Genomic DNA, 19,057 nt, shown 5'->3' on the forward strand with positions numbered 1-19,057 from the left:
GGGACCTCGAATCAGAGCGCACCATAGTCTCTGTGGCTCAGATCAGTAAAAACATCCCGGTCTCCCCCTCTCTGCTTCACGGATATCTGATAATAACAGCTTTTTTGCCAGAAAATTAATGCTGTCTGTCAAAGATTCTTGCTCTACAAAGTCACTCTGCAGGAGGCTGTGTGACCTCAAGGAGAAACAAGGACTCAGGCCCCCTTGAAAAGATGCCTTGGAGTCTGTGAAAAAGACACACTTGTGAAACATGAAAGCAGTAAAATGAGGTCCCAGGGGCAAGAGGCAAGAGTCAGAAAGATTTTTCCTTGCAGGCTGAGGAGCGTAAGCACACAGACGGGTGCGGATGCTCTCTCGCTGAGGAAAGGTCGAGATGCATACCTCTGACTTCTCTGTCAGTTTTCCAAGAACATCTTCTAGGTTCGAGAGGCGCAATTCGTGCTCCTGGTAGAAAGTCATGGCGTCAGTCTTGGAAAGGAACACAAGTGGGAGTTAAGCAATAGACAAAAAGACCTGGAAGTTGCTCCTGCACATGAACCCCAAACACGGGACCGCCTGGTCACAGCCTGGCCTGCCGTCCTGGGGGGGCCCCTCAGTGTCCACACATCCACCCCTCACTAGAGAGCGCACATGCCTGTGCTCAGAAGACACCCACGTGGGGGGCCCCCGTGTGAGGGAGAATGGGGGGAGGGGGACTGCGAGGAAAGACACACCGACCCGCTCACTGAGCTCACACACAGCACGCAACACAAAACGCAGTTCCGGGAAGGACCCGACCGGAGCACAGCCCTGCAGCACGGTTTACCAGGTGACTAAAGGGACTTACCAAGTGAGACAAGACAGTGACAAACGCATCAGAGAAGAGAGGGAACTGCTGAAAAACTGTAGTTTGTTCAAGCTACATCCAACCAATTTGTTCAGCAATTCTTAGAAGGTGGAACGACACGGAAACTGTCAGAGTCCCTGGCAAAAGTCCCTCGAAAAGTCACTGCCAACTATCCACTCAGACGGCAGGGACGGGGGCACCGCATGCCCTGAGCGACTGAGACCCAGGCCACAAGATACAGAGACACGAAGTAATTCCATACTTCCATTATTGGAAGTTCCGCTTGTTAATTACATCCTCTCTCTTCCAAATTATAACTACAGTGAATTTATAAAAGTTTATATAAAAACAAGATTAAAAATGAAATAAACCAGAGCACAAGGACACAGGCTAGCTGGAAAGATGAACCCAGGTCGCTGACGCACAGAAAGGGCATCCACGAATGCAGCCGTGAGCTTTCTCGCCGTCTCTGCCTGCCACCCAACTCCATGCCAGAATGAAAGGGTCCACTCTCGCTGTCCACTAGCCACATGTGGCCATTGCAGCTGAGAAACTAGCTTCACACCGCCCCACACAGCTGGTGGCGTGCTGGACAGCACAGTGAGGAGCGTTGGGGGGTGCGGGGTGGGGAGTCCCAGGGGACCGCAGGGGTAAGACAGGCGTGGGGCCTTTTCAGAAGCAAGCTGGGAGGGCCCTGCATCAGGAAGCATCACGGTCACACCTACGTACAGGTGAATACTGGAGAAAGGGGTGAGAAGAACAGGATAAACCTGTACTTAGCTGATCTAATTTAGAACCTAGTTTTAAAGTGAGCCCAGACTGCCTAAGATTTGATAGTTTACAGAACACGACACAAAATGATGCTTGGTTGTTTTTTTTTTTTTTGAATGGTCATCTTTTTTCTCTGCAAGAGAAAGAAATCAACATAACTAAAGGTTGCCAGCTCACCACTTCTGTTGGTTTGTTTTAGGACTTCACCGTCATATCATCCCTGTGGTGGTGACAATATTTCAGAATGCCCCAGCTGAGAAACACTCCTGAAGATCAACATGTTTCCTGGCGTGACTCTATGCTCACCCAGGAAATGTCCTGTCTACAGGGACAGATTTCATGACCTGCCACCTACAACAGTCCAGCTGTTTTGTTCTGTTTTTAAAGGTTTTATTTATTTATTTGGCAGAGAGAGAGAACAAGTAGGCAGAGAGGCAGGCAGAGGGAGAGGGAGAAGCAGTCTCCCCGCCGAGCAGGGAGCCCGATGCGGGGCTCGATCCCAGGACCCTGGGACCATGACCTGAGCCGAAGGCAGACGCTTAACCGACTGAGCCACCCAGGTGCCCCAGCTGTTTTGTTTTTAAAACAAACGAGCTTCAACCCTTCCTACTGTTCCATCTTGTCTGCAAAAACCAGCAAAGTTCTGTTCAACCATCCGACAAAGTTGTTAAATGGCCAATAAGAACAGACCAATCATAACTGTCTCAACTGGATCTGACCAAAATCATCTCAACTTTATGGTCAAGAAACTGAAAATCAGCAAAGACTGAGGAATCAATGCAGGACACCAAGTGTGCCTTGAGCAGATACGGGAACTCCAAGCATGGCCACCCGGGGCTATGTAGACAAGGTGCAAGCCTGCCCTGTCACCTTGGAGGTCCCCTTGCTAGCAGCACATTACAATGACAACTACTGATGTGCCTCGAGCCAAATCAGAGTCAAGGGTCATTCATTCACTATCAGGTGTAAGAAGACAGTGACTTGAAAGGTGGGAGGGGAGGTTGTAGTCAGGGGACGCTCGGCCTGGGGCCAAGTCTAGGTGGAGGCTCCAGGGACAAGAGCCAGGCTTGCTCAAGAGCACAGTGGGACCAGGCTTTGTGCAGGGTCTTGGAAAGAAGGCTGGGAGTCCCCAGGCCAGAGACAGACTGCACCAGTGAGGCGGGGGGGGGGGGGGGGGTGGGGGGTTCCACCTGGACTGTGGTGCGGACAGCTGAGGCGGGGAGGGGCTCTGAGACAAGAGACACGAGAAGCAGGCTGTTGAGGCAAGGGACAACACGTACGTTAAAGATTTCATTCCAAAGTAGCTAAATATTTAATAAATACTCATTTTGGAACTTATGAAAATAAACATCAGCTTTGGGGAAAACTGACAATTCTTTCCTTGAGAACACCTAACAAACAAGACATTTTTGTTCAGGGTTCCACATGGAAGAGCAGCTCCTCTGAACTTCATTATCATGAGATTTTTTAGATCACAGATTTGAACATTTCAAATCACTGTTGATACAAAATGCAAATCAAATCACAGCTAACAGTGAAACTTCGCTGAACTATTATGTTCAATCCATTTTCTCAGTAAAATGTACGTCAGGAACAATTTGCAGGCAGGGCACCAGGTCCCGTGGCTCCCAAGACAAGCCACCCACGGCAACTCCATCCCCAACACCCCAGCCCCCCAGCCCCCAGCGGGGCGCCCACTCCGCTGCTGTCCCCCGGGCTGTATAGTTCCCGGTCTCCAGCAAGCGCCAGGAAACCACCCTGGCCCTCAGCAACTGCTCCCCACAGCCGAAGAGCATGACCACTTGTCACAGCAGCGCCGCTCCCGTTCTTCATCCCTAAAAAGAAAACAAACCCTCGAGAACCCACATTACCTGAGAGCCCGACAGTCTGTCGGCACCCATTTCCTGTAAGTGCTGCCCTACCACACGCTGAATCAGGGACAGCGTCCCCTCGCTATCGCCGTCCATCTGGTCCACCCGTGCCTGCAGTTTCTGAAGCACAGCAGCTAGTTCTCTAAGCTTCTCATCGTGGCTGCGACACTGTCCAGACAGCGAGGTCATCTGCCTTTCCACTTCGCTCATCCGATGCCAGTGGAAAGCCTCGTCGCCAGCCTACAGCAGTGAGAGCAATCCCAATAGCACAAAGGGGCCATCAGGCCTGGCACCAAACAACCTCGGAGCACAGGATCACAGCGGAGCAGCCCCGCGAGGAGTGTGGAGATGCTAAAGGACAGGACAGGACCATGTCCGTCCTCAGGGATCTTCCTTACGGGGCAGACTACGGAGGCTTGTCTTTTCTTCTTCCCTTCCATATTTTCCAAAGTAATGCATACTACTGTTTTTTAAATTAGAATTAACTGAATGAGATTACTTCCACATGCATCACTTGAACTATCTCAAAACATCTAAGGAACTATAAAGCTTGCTTACTTGACATTTAACAACATTTTCTGAACCAGGGGGCCTGTTCTCTGAGGAACACAGACGGGGAATGCCACAGAAGAGAGCTTCTGTGTGGTTACCTCCGGCGGCTGGCTCAGGTGAGACGCGTCAGGTGTGACCGAGCTCTCAGGGCCGTCCGCCCGCTGGGCTCCGTACATGCGTGTCCAGCTGAGCACAGGCAGGCCTGAGAGGAAGTCTCCCTGGCCACACAGGGACAGACCTGCACCTGAAGGGGACAAGAGCCAACTGCATGTGTGTACCATGCTCTGTGAAACAGGCAGTGAAACGCTCACTTCTTGCCCTCATTTACATCTTCGCATGTAGAGATATTCATCGTGGAACTAAGTCAAAGTTTACTTACCTAGTAAAAGTAATAATGGAATGAGCAAGATTAAAAACTTGCAGATATTTCGAAGGCACCTAGGAATAAAAAGAAAAATTTTAACTTGGATATAAGAAAACTCAGGGTCACCATTCTATTTTACTTCTCTAGGTAATTTTATACAAAATAACCACGCCCTTATTTTAAAATGAAAGTTTCAGTATTAGAAACGCAGTTACAGTTGCTTGCTTTTTTTTTTTTAAGTAGGCTCCGTACCCAATGTGGGGCTCGAACTCAAGACCCTGAGATCAAGAGTCACACGCTCTTCCAACTGAGCCGGTCAGGTGCCCCAGAAAGGCAGTTACGGTGTTATCTACAAGGTGTGTATACGTGTACAGGGGGACCTTTCTATAAAATAGTGTCCCCTGGCCCATAGTAACAAACACATTCACTACTGATTCTCATGGCACCATGATGGGCACTAAAGGACCTTGGCTACTGGCCCACTAAGGTCACCTGGGGACGGGTGAACTGCCCCAGAGTTAACCAGACCCTCTCTCCCAGTCCTGACCACAGCCCTCCCGATCTGTGTAATCCCTGACAAGGCAATTCACTCCTATACACTGTGATTTTAAGAATGACAGCTGCCTTCCCTTTCTCAGAGGAATGGCTTGAAAAATTACATAAAAATATGAAAACACTTTGTAAAATATAAAGTGATATAAAAAAGGCAAGACATTAATATACCAAACTATAAAACAACGTAAATATAAGCTAAATCATTATAAAAAAATCAAAGTTATATTCTGCAATGAGCACAAAGTCAGTTCTTAAAAACACCCAGTTGACATGATATTGGTTTCCTTACCTTGTAAGAAGAAACACATTCAGCCAAGAAATCAAAGTAACAAACTGGTACCATCCAATCCCTAGCCACCAGTATATTCCAGAGGCTGCCTTCCCTGAAAGAGAACACACCAAACATTCTAAAGAAATGTTCTTTGGAAAATCAAACTCCTAAATGGACTGTTTTTGTGAAGGTCAAGCGAGAAGCACAAGGACATCTGCTAACAAATACTATGTAAGTATCTGAAGAGGAAGTTAGGGGTGATGCATATTGAGAAGAGTGTCCATGTACTCAAACACAGGAACACTGAGAAGCACACAAAGCGAAGCGGATACACAGAGCAGGCTACAAATGAGGCAACACCAAATCCATGCATTCTCCATTCCAGTTCAACGGAGCAGGTGGACTTCCGCCGCAGGGAAACAAAGAACGCTCATGCACCCAAAGCACTATGTTAGCACTTCTTTAAGGAATCAAGAATGAAACATGTTCTATCAAGGAGCAAAGCATGTACCCCAAAATGACACTTCCCTTTGGTTGGATCAATCATTAACTGCAGGTGCCTAACTGCCCAAAGACTTGGCAGAGAATGCTAACAGAGAAAGCCAAAATAACCACCTGGAGCTACTACGGCCAACCAAAGAACCGACAACAGTGTCTTCGACACGGACCATCCGGAAGCACCGATCCTTTGCAGCGTCTGCACCAACAGGTGACCTGTGACAGATGACATGTGTGCGGGAGGGGCACACTCAAAACATACACCAGAAAACCCACTCTCCATACTTACAATACAGCAACAAACTCCCCCTCGTATGCATCTTACCAAAATTCCCTCAAGTCAGCTCAGAGTCTCTTCTCAGGGGGGAAAAAAACCATTTTAAGTCTAAGCAAGACTCTGAAATTTACTTATGAAATTCTATTACACTCTGAATGGTCGTTCATTTCTTCCTGCAGATACTTAAAACGTGAAACGCAGACTTCCCTGTGAACTTCCCTGGGGGTGGGGGGCCACGGGCAGCGCCCCCCAGCGCAGTGTTCACAGTTGGTACCCCCACAACTTGCAGATAAAACTCTGCAGACTCCAGCAGTCAGCTCCAGGTGAGACCAGGAGGGCTCATTACACCAAGACCATTCTAAAAGCTAACATTTTCCAGTGAAAAAGTATTTGGGGATTACAAATGGTAGTACCACTGGATGACAGAATAAGACAATAAATTTTGTATCAAACATCACACATTATATAAGGCAGAAAACTGCTTATGAAATCCATTTTGTTTCAGTTTTTTAAGAGTACCTGCTGAAAGTTATATGCTCCTATAAACATTTGTGTGTTGAGACTCCTGACGCTATCCTTGAGGTGAGAAGAAACATGGTTTAGGTGGATTCTTTAATCTATCACTTTGTTTTATTACCAATTAAGAGACCATTATTTTTGAAGCCCAACTTAAAAAAAAAAAAAAAGCTGTCTAAAAAAGATGCCCCTTTGGCAAGAAACTTACAGGTATAAATTGGAAACCCTCTAACTCCACATGCACGCCTCCGTGTGTGGCAAAGGCTCAGGACACGGCAGTCACCGGATTGAGGCTGTGTGTCTCAGCGACCAGGCACGGACAGGACAAGTGGCTTCTTTTCGGATCAACTCCCCCGCGGGAGTGTGACCAGCCTTTCTAACTTGACTGCACCTCAGGCAAGCTACTTTTCAGACATGTAACTTATACTAAATACATTTACAAAGAAGTTTTTCAAGAGAGACGTTCTCTGTATTTCAAGCAAAAGTTGGTATTATTCCTGTCCGTTTTTAACAAGCATTTGACTTGCCAATACAAACAAGGAGCTACAGCATTTGTGAAGAACATGATAAAAGCAAAATAAAAAGGTACAAACAACAACCTGCATAAGAAAAGATGTGCCCAATGGCCCCTGCTACCCCTTCTGGCCTCGAGGACTGCGAGCGGACGGCTGTGTGCGTCTCAAGGAGCCCCTTCCTCCTAGAGTCATCACCTGTGGGCGCTGGTGACAAGCAGTTAATTGGACAGATTACTATGCAAACCTGGTCAACCGGAACTGTGCACAACAATGGCAGTTTGAGAAAATTTGGAAACTCAATTACGCAAAAAAAGAAAAAAATCAAAGAAAATGCAATCTGGTGGCTCCTGCCGTCTATTGTTAAGGGTTCAGCAAGTCTGCACGCGCAAGGGGGCATCTGTTCTGTGTCTGCAGCCCCGTACTGCCACCTGTGGGGAGCTGCCACCACTGCCCCGCGAGCCCACGCGCCGGGACGCCATACTTACACAAGGACTCCCCTTTCACACTGAGGTGGCCGTCCTCTCTGAGAAGCCCGCCTACATTCACTGTCCCACAGTGACTGGAATGAGCTGCAATACACGCAAAACAGGCTCAGAGAGTTCAGATGCTTCCCAGACGCCGACGGGGCCGCACGGTCAGAGAGAGAGCATGCAAGACCAAACCCCACCGGCTTATGTGTGCAGGCGAGGCAAGGGGGGGCGGTGCGGGGGGCAGGTGGTAGGGCTGGGCTTAGGGAGAAGAGAGGTTAAAGCCCCACCTGGCTGAACAAGGCACCACAGCCAACGCAACACAGAGACAGGCCCGCTTAAAAATGGCTGTAAACAACTACATTCTAAACGCCATTCAAATAAATTGTTTCTGCTTTAAAAAGGCAGTAAGAATCAAAACTCGAGTTAAGTTTTTAAAAAATGACTTTAAAAATGTTGAAACGCTGCTCCCCTTTCAGAAAACAGAACAGTACAAACGCATAAAAACTTCCATCAGCGCAGGAAGACCCCAGAAAAGCGCCACAAGAAAGTCTGCTTAATGAGAGCACAAGAGGAGAAACGTGGAGGAAGCGCCACGCTGGAAAGGTAGTGTTTTCTCCACCTTGAAAGTATTATTAGGTGGAAAAAGGAGGAAAAAAATGATTTAAATACCTTTTGATTCATGGCTTTTTGACTTATAGCTTTTTGATTCACGATCTTTTGATTCATAACTTTTCAATTTGTAATTTTCTGATTCATAATTGAGCTTCATTAAAACCATTCGAAAAAGCTGGACTAAGAATGATGACAAGGATGACGAAGTGTCCTTGGCCAGCCACAAAATCCTATCCATGTGGACAGGGGCACCGCCTATTGAAAAACCGTGAACACAGTTATTTCTTCCCACAAAGTCAACATTTACTCCCCCTGGAAAGTCAGATAGCCAAATTACTCATTGGGGCAAAGCAGAATCAACCTTTCACGTGTCCATCAGAGATGACAACTTGGGAAGAGCCGTAATGACAAACATCGCTCTGCCCCATGTGACACAAGTCACCTCCTGACGGAGACAGAGCTACACAGCGGTCCCGTGCCAGAGAGCTGAACACCAAGTCTCGGTCACAGGCGAGCCTGCACATAAGAGCCCGTCTGAGGTGACTGCACCCCAATCCTGCTTACATACACTCCAAAGTCCAGATACCCGCTCAACAACCACCCACTGTCCTCTGTCACCTGCCTGGAAAAGGACCCCCAGACGCGCCCAGCAGCTTCAGAGACACCTGCTGCAGCAATGGGGACACTACAGAAACCGCCGGCGTGAGCACCTGCAAGGAGCAGGTCCGTTACGGAAGCCCACTGTCCTCTGCTACGTGTCATTAGTGCAGCTTCAAGATACAACAGGATCCCCGACAACTTTTCTTCTGTTAACCTGAAATGTGTAGGGTGATCCTCTACAAGCTACAGTTGCTAGAAATTTTTATTCCACGGAGTGTAGACCCGGGAGTGCTTCTGACACTGGTCCACTCCTTCTCCTGGCTTGGGGAGCCCTGCGTGAGTTCAGAATGTACGGCGTGAGGCCAGCTGGAACCGGTAAAGTCTGAGGGGGAGGGATTTTAAAGAAATGAGTTTTTTCTTTTTTTTTTTTTTTCCAAATAGCCTACTTAGTAGCCTGTTGCTGACTTGGAGCGCTGTATCAAAACATCCCTAGAAGCGTGGCTAGCCTCCCCTCCCCCCACCCCCAGCATCAGCGCCAAGCATCTCCCACTGTGCCTCTGCCCATCTTCCACACGGCACTGAAAATTTCCCGTGAAGCTTCGGAAAAATACAAAACGTTTATGAAGAGGTAATACATGGTCTGTTCCACTGATAATCAAAAACACTGAAATTCCATTTTTCACCCATGGAACGGGATAAATTGTGAAAACATGAACAAATGAAGAAATGGCAAGAGCACACAGAATGAGGACCTTCACACTGCCACCGCAGGAGAGCAATCTGGGTCAGTCTTTTGGGAAGTCAATTGGAAGAATCTATTCAAATTGAAATTGCACAAGGACTTTTTTTTTTTCCCCCAGCAGTGATATTTATTTAGGAGCTGCAGACTGGAACAGCTTTTTAAGTATTTAATTGCTAGCTACAGTTTCTTCAGGAGAGTGGCTGCCGTGGGGAGCCACCCAGCACAGGAAGAGCGCATGCGCAGCCCCCCACCCCGCCCCCAGCCGTGTCCAGGCAGCGTGCGGCTCAAGCTGCAGCTGCTCACAGCGTCTACTGCCGTGCCCAAAGGAGGCAGGCACCTAAGTCCTGATTTCTCTAAAGCCTGAGGCTGGTTCAGTAAGCCACGTGCTAGTCTAAGCCACCAAGACAAATGACAATTTTTCAAAAACCTATCCTAAGGCTTTGACTTTATCCTAAAATAATCCCCCAACAGAAGTTTTAAGTTAAGAGCTGCCATAGGCAAGACAGAGAACATGGAAGACACTCTGTTTTCCATCTCTGATTTCCTGGGTGCCTCCCTGTGAGGCCCGGGAAGGCCCTGAGGGCCCAGCTTTCCATGCTTCCCGGGAGGAACCTAGTCTGTCTGCGTGCAGACATCCCATCCGTACCCTGCTCTGTAGAGCCTGGATGACCCAAGGAAAACACTTCCAAGCCTTTTAAAAAGTCTTTTTGATGTGAACCAGAAATCCACGTTTTGTCAAGGCTGCACTTCCCCTGAACCTCAAAACATTTAGGACTCAGAAACCGCACGGCTCAAGTGGGTTGGTAAGCTCAAATGCATCTGTTCTACTTCTAATTTGTCTACCCTAGGGAAGGATTCGCCCGTGTACACAAATACATATACACAAGGAAACACACCCAAAGAACATTGTTTCTAGAAGCATACAAACAGAGGGGCACCTGGGTGGCTCAGTTGGTTCAGCATCCGACTCTTGACTTCAGCTTAGGTTGTGAGATAGAGCCCTGTGTCAGGCTCTGTGCTCAGTGCAGAGTCTGCTTGAGACTCTCTCTCTCTGCCTCTCCCCCTGTTCATGCATGTGTATGCCAGTGCGCTCGCTCACTCACTCTAATAAAATCTTTAAAGCATACCAACAGAAAACACATGAATGTCCATCTAGATGGACACTGATTAAATACATTTTGATATAACCATAAATGCAATATTAGGTAAGAATCAGAAAGAATAAAGTCCATCTGAATTGGCATATGAAATGAAGTTGCAAAGCTATATCCGTACTATGATAGCGTTTAAACAAACCGCGTATTTCTATAGGCGCACAAAAGCAAAATGGAGGTGGTAGTCGCACATTGTGAATGTACGAAAAAATGCCATTGGATCGTATACTTTAAGATGATTAACTGTTAATTTTATGTTATGTGCATTTTACCTCATTTTAAAAGCAGAAGAATTCGCCACGATCTCTTACTACTAGCACCAGTTCCCTCTGGAAGGGAGACCAGAGGAGGATGGGGAAGGACAAAGGGAAGGAACTTCTTTTATCTGTACCATTCCAAGATTTTACAACCAGAATAAGTAAAAACAAAAATAAAGACAGAAAATGTGTGGGGTGTTAATAATTCATGCTCAAGAAGAGTTGTACATATTTTCGGTAACTGTGGTAACGTGTGACAATTCACACAGTATGGTCTCCACAGGCAACCATGGGAGCAAGCGGGCTGGACCCAGCGTGTAGTGTGGTCACCTCTGGGTGGTAGGTCCCAGGCGATTTTAATTTTCTTCCTTGTGCATGTCTGGGATTTCCAAATGTTCTTTGTTAAATGCTTTACCCAAATAATTAGGAACAGATGTTTTTAAATTAGTGTTGGGGCACCTGGGTGGCTCAGTTGGTTAAGCAACTGCCTTCGGCTCAGGTCATGATCCCGGAGTCCTGGGATCGAGTCCCGCATCAGGCTCCTGGCTCAGCGGGGAGCCTGCTTCTCCCTCTGACCTTCTCCCCTCTCATACTGTTTCTCTCTCTCTCTCTCTCAAATAAATAAATAAAATCTTTAAAAAAAAAATTAATTAGTGTTGGTCGTAATCACTATTATAATTTAAAAGACCAAGGAAGGTGATAAGCAGAGGCCCAAAGCAGATAAAAATATAGCTTGTTTTCCCCTCAAAAACATTCAAGACCGATTCAAGCTAAAGACTTCCAGAGGCTACTACCAAAACCACACCCAGCACTCTTCCATCTGGGCTGAGCTCAGGCCATCGACCCCCATCCACAGCCTCAGGATGAAGACAGCTGGCTGTCGGGAATACAGACATGACCTCTATTATGATGCGAGTGAGGGGCTGCAGGAAAGCAGGGAGTGTTTCTACACGTGTTCACTGGTCTGTGAGCACAGATATCGCAGGAGGTTATGGATGGTGGAACATGCTTTTACTATCCTCCTCTTGGTGATGGCATGCTTCAGAAACGCAGCCTCAACAAAGCCAGACACATGGCATGTTTGATGGTTGCCCAGAGTTCAGTCAGGTGCCAGGCCTGGCTCCCAAGCTCCACCCGGACAGTTAGCCCTCAGGAGGTGGCACAGTATCTCGGGAGAGCACCCTGGAGGCCAGATGCCTGGGTCCAGATCCCAGCTCCCTCACTTAACTATTGAGCTTCTTAAGCTAGCTAAAGCTCAGTGTGCTGGTCTAGAAGATGTGGAGAGCAACAGGACTGCAGGGCTGGGGCACAGGCCAGGGAGAGCCAGAGAGTGCCCCGCGATGCTGGCCTCCACAATCCAAAAGGTGTTGGAACCAATTCCTCGGACCGACTCTGCCACCTCCCCCTCCCGCCTCCCCGTTTTGATACATTAATGCCAACACTGTCAATAACCCAAAGTAGACAAACCCAGAAACCTGAGCCACAAGGGTAAGATGGAAAGAACTCTCAGTCCTGCTACTACCATCCTTCATTTTGTCAAAATAGTCATTTGAAAAATACTGGGTGCCCTCACGTGCAGGGCACAGCCAGGAACACAGTGACAGACAGATGACAGGTCCGCCCTTCTGGATCCCTGCCCACCTGACTGAGTATGCTCTCGAGCCTGGCCACGCAGACTGGCACTTGGCTTAAAACAGACTGGGGACTGCAGACTTGGAAACCAGGGCTCCCTGGCCTCTCCGTGACCACAGGGCAGGGAATCATGGACAGGCGTGGGTCCCCAATCAGCAGGGACGTCTCAGCCGTGTAATGGAACCTGGACGGGGATCTGTAGCTATGCTCTCCCAGGGGACCCAGGCAAAGAGGAGAGGCAGCAAGCACCCAACCCAGGAGGGTGCCCCCCAGGCCTGCTTGGAAAAGCTGTGGCAGGCCCAGTGGGTCCAGGGCCAGCTCCGAGGGCCTTTCTGTTCAAGCAAATGCAGCCCGGCCTTGGAAGCCCACTGCGGCTGGTGAACGGGCCATGGGCACACAGTAAATGACTGCTGCCAGCACCCACCCCAGCCCTGCACGTTCCCGAGGAACCCCGAGCTCATGGACTCTTAACATAACCACAGAGACCACACGCTCCTCATCTCACGGGCATAAACCGCCACCAAGCTGTTCCTCCCACTCACGGGAGTGTCCATGACCTCGTGTGAAAACAAAGTGGTCACACGCTGCCACCAGGTTTCCCTGAAGGGGGGTCTGCCTCTGCTCACCCAAAGCTCAAATTCACAGAATTTCAGACGCTACGAACCACAAAAAATGTAAATTCAAAGAGGATGAACAGGAACAAAGTTCATTTTTGGTGCATTTCTTAAACTTTTATCAGACGATTTTGAGTTTAAGTCAATGACAGGAAACAGTGCAGATGCCAAGAGGCTTATAAAACCAGGTTTATAGAAAATGTTTGGACAGGAAATCTTTTTCTAACCTTTCAAAGAGACAGACTCAGGTTTCTGGCTCGTGTCCCTCGAGTACAGCCTCGGCGACGGCCCGAGGGGTGCAGAGTGCGCGGTGAGCGTGTCCTTGCGCTCGGACAGCAGGAGGCAGTCACTGCACGTGTAGCCGTTGCTCCTGGTGGCTTCTGCTGCCAGGTCCCCGTTTCCCTGAGTGGCAGCTTTATTTCCACCTAAAGTTTGCAAAAAAGTAGAGGGAACCAGTTTATCACAATCTACAGATACCTAAAAAAAAAAAAAAACTTCCATCTTGAAAAATGGGTAGAAAAAAAGGACTAAAATAGTTACCTTTAAGATCTCCATCGTCGTCAAGACCTAAAACATACACACGTGTTTGCTCATGAGCTCAAATTATCACAACAAAGCCCACACACACAAAAAGTAAAGGTTACAATGATTAATAAATCAGCATTTTGGCAACGGTCAAGATTTATTCCCTGAGATGCCTGCAACTAATGGAAATTCCTCCAGATATATACAGGCATGATCTTCTGAATCAAGGTGGAAGCACATCTCTGGAGAGAGCGCCTCCACACACCTGCAGGCACACACCCGTACCTTTGAGCTCACACTTGCATGCACACACACACACCTGCACACGTGCCTCTGCACACATACCTGCACGCGCACACACATCTGGAGAACAGGCAGGAAGACAAGACCCCAGTATGGAGAGGCAGAAGCCCCACCAGCACCCTCTGCTTCCGGCATTGCCGGGGAACCACCCTTGCTAGCTGAGTCAAACGGAGCAAGCACCAATCCCAATGCTGCCTCAAATTAGCACACAAACTTTTGGGAGCTGATCTGCATCTTCTCATCTCCTCAAAGGGGCCGAACAGAACATGGAGTGGACACAAGCAAGCAGCTGCATGTCTCTGTGGCCATCACCCTGCCAGGGGCAAGGACAGGGTCACACTGTTGCTGCTTTAGATAAGAAGGTTCATGAGCCACACTGCTTCCTAGTGTCAATTCGTCCACACGGGGTGCTTTCTAAGGACTCAAAAATACTGCATCTGCCTTGTTGCTGAGAGCGGTCTGGAACCTGAAATTAGATCAGTGGATTTTTCTAACAACCATGCTTCCCCATCCTACAGAAGTAACACGTCTAGAAAAAGAGTTATCAGATTACAACCTGACCACTTCAGCTGGTTCCATGTCACAACTGATTACGCGTGAGCGCAGCCAGCAGAAGCAGCAGGTGTTTGGAAGCCGCTGCCTGCATTCTGAACTTGAGTCTATAGGAAACCTCGGACCTTCCCGCAGCTTCTCCCACCCTGTAAGGGGCAGACGACTCACCCCAGAAGTGGTCCACTTTGGTCTGTTCGCGGATCAGAGACTCATCCAGCACCGGAGGCCGGAGGCAGGCCACACCTGAGAGCGTGCTAGCAACGCTCTGGCCCACGGCGCAGGACACGACCTTCCTCGAGGTGTGGTTTATACTAAGAGCTGGCTTGCTTGCACTCCTGCGCTGCTTTACTGTTCTAAGAAAAAAGAATAAAAGGAAAAAGTTTATAGACTTTTTTCTTATAGTAAATACAAAAGGATTCTATTTTAGCAACACAAAATCTTTGAAAACAAATACAGTATTTTTAAGGCCATTTTCTTATGTCTTCTCTGCTGTAATGAAACACCCATTAACCTGACACAGGAATCCTGAAGCTGGGGTCCCAGAGCTGCTTCTAAAATTGTACACACAAGACAGTTTTCCGATTATTTTGGGTCCCACAACCCAAAAGTGGTTAAAACCTAAAATAATCTAATAAAAATGACTTAAAAAATTATGATTTATAAATTTAATCCCTCCCCTTTCAGAATAAGTGTGTGCACGCACACATCGCTTGATTTCTCAGTCCCTGGTAAAGATGGAATGGCATTAAGGACAGCAAAGAAAGGCTGCAATCTCATTTCTTGTACCCGTATTTAGCACAGATAACAACAAAGCCCCTAAAAACAAACTTTATGAATGTCAGCACCAGGCTGGGGCAGGGAGAAGATCCTCCCTCCGCAAGGGAAGGAGCCAGGACACAGTGAAGCACCGCTGTGTGTGAGCGAACCACACCCACACACGGGCTGTGGCCTTGCCCAGTAGCAGAAAACCAGCCTGGCTGCAGGGCCACGCACACATGGAGTCGACTGGGGCCCTCAAGTAAATTCTTTGAGCCTACTGAGCTGCAATCCTATTCTCCTATTCTCTAAATAACCCACACTGAGTGTGAGGCACGTGGGGCCTTGGCCGCCAATGCCCAGCCTGGCTCCAAGTTGGCATTCCACCACCTCTCTTCATAGGAACCACCCCAATCCTGAGTGAAAGATGACCCTTCAGACTGGATATTCGTCTTTCTTATGTGAGCAATAGAACACTATCTCGAAATGGCACAAAGATTTTGCAACTGTTTCTTCTTGGGTATGCACATGTGATGGGCCCATGGAGAGCTCAGAAATCAAGCGAACGCAATCACGAATGGAGGTGAACAGCTAAACTTCATGGATGCGTCTGTTAGTTCACACAGATTTTAATAAAGAGACCAAGTGTTGGGCTCCTGGGTGGCTCAGATGGTTAAGTGTCTGCCTTCGGCTTAGGTCATGATCCCAGGGTCCTGGGATCGAGCCCGGCATCGGGCTCCCTGCTTGGCAGGAAGCCTGCTTCTCCCTCTCCTACTCCCCCTGCTTGTGTTCCCTCTCTCGCTGTCTCTCTCTGTCAAATAAATAAATAAAATCTTTAAAAAAAAAAAAAAAAAGAGACCAAGTGTTAACAATGCAGACAGAGCTCATCCACGGTGCCACAGGATCGTCTGGTAAGGCTACCCCCCACAGACAATGCTGGAGGCCAGCTCCAGGGTGCCCATGCTCCTCCCCAGGGTCTGAGCACAAGGCCAGAGAACCAGAAATCTTCGCCTGCACAAGAAGGTCAACACCAGCAAGCCACATGGTCCAGGATTAGGTTTAGTCCTTATTTGCAGCACATCTATGACTTTAGGTGTGAATTTCCATGGTGTACATACATATCCTTAGACGCAAGAGTGTGGTTTTGCAGACTAGAAAGCTTGTACATTCGGTTTTCATGGTGTTAGAGCATGTTTGGGAACACAGGATGCAGTGCTTACCTGGCCGCTCTGTCCTTCAGGGACACGGTGCTACTGGTGCAGGAGTGAGCGTCCCCAGCCTGGCCATCCTCCACGGCACACGTGGTGGTGACCAGCCGCAAACTACGGCGGGACATTCTTGGAGAATCGAAGACGGGGTCCAATCTGTGCTCAGTCTCGAAAGCCAGAGCATCAGAAGAATAACTCGAACTAGAAGGAAAAAAACTTGTCAGAGATAAATAACGCAGAGTTTCTGAAACATACTGAGCAAATAATGAACAGAACATGTACTGATCTAGTGCAGATTTTAAAGACAGCCATTACTGTGTGATGACTTTTCCACAAAGCAGAAGTCACCCAAATTGGTGGACAACTGATGCTCACCACAGACGTGCTCTGGCCACACCATCTATGAGATAAAGTCCCCAGGCACCCAAATATTTCAGTCTAGAGCTAACCCTAACCTGCTTTAGGATGTGCTCACAAGAACCTCCACCTAGATGTGTGGTGATTAACATAACAATAAAAAAATTAAAAAAAAAAAAAGAACCTCCACCTATGGGGAACTAGGTCAACACCACTAAAAAATCAGAATGCATTTACTAGTAGGCTCTATGCCTGACAGAGCAGTTAAAGAAACAGTGACCATGTGACAGCTAATCCCTTAAGGAGAAAAGCAGCCAGACACTGGGCAGTACGTAACGCTACTTTGCGTCTAACTCAACCATAAAGCCAGACACAAGCTTGTCACAAAGTCACTTCAATACCCTTCCACGTAATCATCTCAAACTAAAAGATGCATTCTTTTGTGCTGTCAGCAAATTCTTCCAGATCAAGACACGTTAACTGAGCACCTATTGTGTGCCTCCACTGGGAAGGGCATCGCACTTCCGGATCCGCCCAGACCATCCAGGTGACGACTGTGTGGTCACCACCAGTGAAGACTCCACACCCACAGCTAGAGACGAGCCACGCTCGGCAGGGAAGGTGCTGTGGGCAGAGGGGCCTGGTCAAAGACAGCAGCAAAGCGGGCAAGAAGGCAAACTTGGAAGGCTGAGGAGGGGCTGCCCGCCCTGCTGGAGGGGGCCTGTGTTCTGCAGGCCCCCTTACCCACACGGAGGTGTCCAGAGAGCAGGACAACAGCGCCCTCTGGAGAGCAGACTGGGCTGAGCACCTGGAAATCAACAGGAGCCACGAGGCTCTCAAGGAAAGGAAGTGGGCTAAGGACAAGTTTGTCTTATGTTTTAGATTAGAAAAGTATTTTCAGAATCATGTTCACCATAAATGTTATTAGATCTGACACTAAAAACTCTTCAAGCGAACCGACAGTAAGTAAACACCAGCTGCTCCCAGCCATCCATGCTGAGGTGCTCGCACAACTTCAGGAAGAGCCCCTTCCTCGCTTGCACCGGAGGCTGGCGCAGGGGCAGAGACATACCACGCTGAGCACCCATGCTGAGCACACCGCAAGTACACTAAGCAGAATTTGGGTATAATCTAAAGTATGGTTATACTTTTCTTCCAAAAATATTTTATACAAGTACAATCTTAGTTTAAGAAAATTCTATTCTTTCAAGTCAGAATTTGTTGTGTAACTATGGACCAGTCCCCTCCACCAGCACACTCTTCCTCTTCATCTAAGGACAGCCAAACATCCAAAGACAAAGTCTTTGGTCCAAGCCCCAAACCAGGTGGTGGTCACTCCAGACCACTACAGAAATAAGCAGAAGGCAAGCAAGCCGACAGTGTGCAGCCCAGCCCCACAGGCCCTGGGGGCTCCAGGCTAGAACACTACTACCCCTGCACAATCTAGAAGGGGCCCCAGTACTCCAACCCAGAACCTGGAATGCCTTGGCCATCAGAAGGGTGTTCCAAACCCATCAGTCTGATTAGAAAGGCCCTGGGAGAAGAAAATACAAGAATGTTACAAGAGCAGACAACTAGAAACTATCCACCAGCAGAGGAATGGTTAATTAAACCAGGCTACGTCTGTCTGAATTCTTTTAACATGATCATGAGAGATCTGTATATACTGCTAAATAGAAAGATTCTAGTATCATCCCACTCATGTTACAACAAACTATAAAACAGAAGCACACGGGGCATCCAGCTGGCTTGGTGGAATGTGCGATGCTTGATCCCCGGGTCATGAGTTCAAGTCCTACATTGGGCCTAGAGCCTACTTAAAACAAAAAAACAAAAAAACAGAGGGACACCTTGTGGCTCAGTCGGTTGGGCATCTGCCTTCAGCTTGGGTTGTGGTCTCAGGGTCCTGGGATCAAGTCCCACATTGGACTTCCTGCTCAGCGGGGAGCCTGCTTCTCCCTCTGCCCCTCCCCCCACTCAGGCTCGTGCTCTAATAAAAATCTTTAAAAAAAAATGGTCTATCCCTTAAAAAACAAAAAACAGAAGCACACGTTCATATACATACAAAGGTAGGGAAAGGCACAGAAGAGACCTGGAAGGTTCTCTTCAAATTGGTAACAGTGGTTACCTTTGGAGCTGAAAGCAGATGGGGCCTCAGGCCCTTTCAGTCTGAGCTGGACACACTGAACTCCAAAGCAGGGAGGGCTCAGAGGAAGGGAGGAGGGACCAGCCATTGCAGGTTCTCAGTCTGGACCACCT

At 48.2% G+C, this 19,057-nt stretch overlaps 1 protein-coding gene across 9 annotated transcripts in view; it reads right to left on the reverse strand.

Annotated features, from left to right (window-relative positions):
- Positions 1 to 19,057, reverse strand: part of SUN1 (Sad1 and UNC84 domain containing 1) — a 52,293-nt gene that overhangs the window by 14,978 nt on the left and 18,258 nt on the right. For 4 of the 9 annotated variants that reach the window (XM_025863585.2, XM_025863582.2, XM_073886323.1 and 1 more), the window contains 13 exons: positions 16,454 to 16,642; positions 14,646 to 14,830; positions 13,638 to 13,664; positions 13,325 to 13,522; positions 8,156 to 8,353; positions 7,502 to 7,585; positions 7,101 to 7,220; positions 5,826 to 5,924; positions 5,229 to 5,322; positions 4,400 to 4,458; positions 4,119 to 4,264; positions 3,469 to 3,708; positions 382 to 468 (listed from right to left, as the gene is read on the reverse strand). In XM_025863585.2, coding sequence (XP_025719370.1) covers positions 382 to 468; positions 3,469 to 3,708; positions 4,119 to 4,264; positions 4,400 to 4,458; positions 5,229 to 5,322; positions 5,826 to 5,924; positions 7,101 to 7,220; positions 7,502 to 7,585; positions 8,156 to 8,353; positions 13,325 to 13,522; positions 13,638 to 13,664; positions 14,646 to 14,830; positions 16,454 to 16,569 — 1,653 coding nt within the window. In that variant the 5' untranslated portion in view covers positions 16,570 to 16,642. The remainder of the gene's footprint in view (positions 1 to 381; positions 469 to 3,468; positions 3,709 to 4,118; positions 4,265 to 4,399; positions 4,459 to 5,228; positions 5,323 to 5,825; positions 5,925 to 7,100; positions 7,221 to 7,501; positions 7,586 to 8,155; positions 8,354 to 13,324; positions 13,523 to 13,637; positions 13,665 to 14,645; positions 14,831 to 16,453; positions 16,643 to 19,057) is intronic. The other 5 variants (XM_025863584.2, XM_073886324.1, XM_073886325.1 and 2 more) reach the window with 5 other exon arrangements.

This window comes from Callorhinus ursinus, unplaced genomic scaffold (genome assembly GCF_003265705.2).
Source record: "Callorhinus ursinus isolate GAN/ISIS: 27379988/994484 unplaced genomic scaffold, GSC_fseal_2.0 scaffold70, whole genome shotgun sequence".
Lineage (NCBI taxonomy): Eukaryota > Metazoa > Chordata > Mammalia > Carnivora > Otariidae > Callorhinus > Callorhinus ursinus.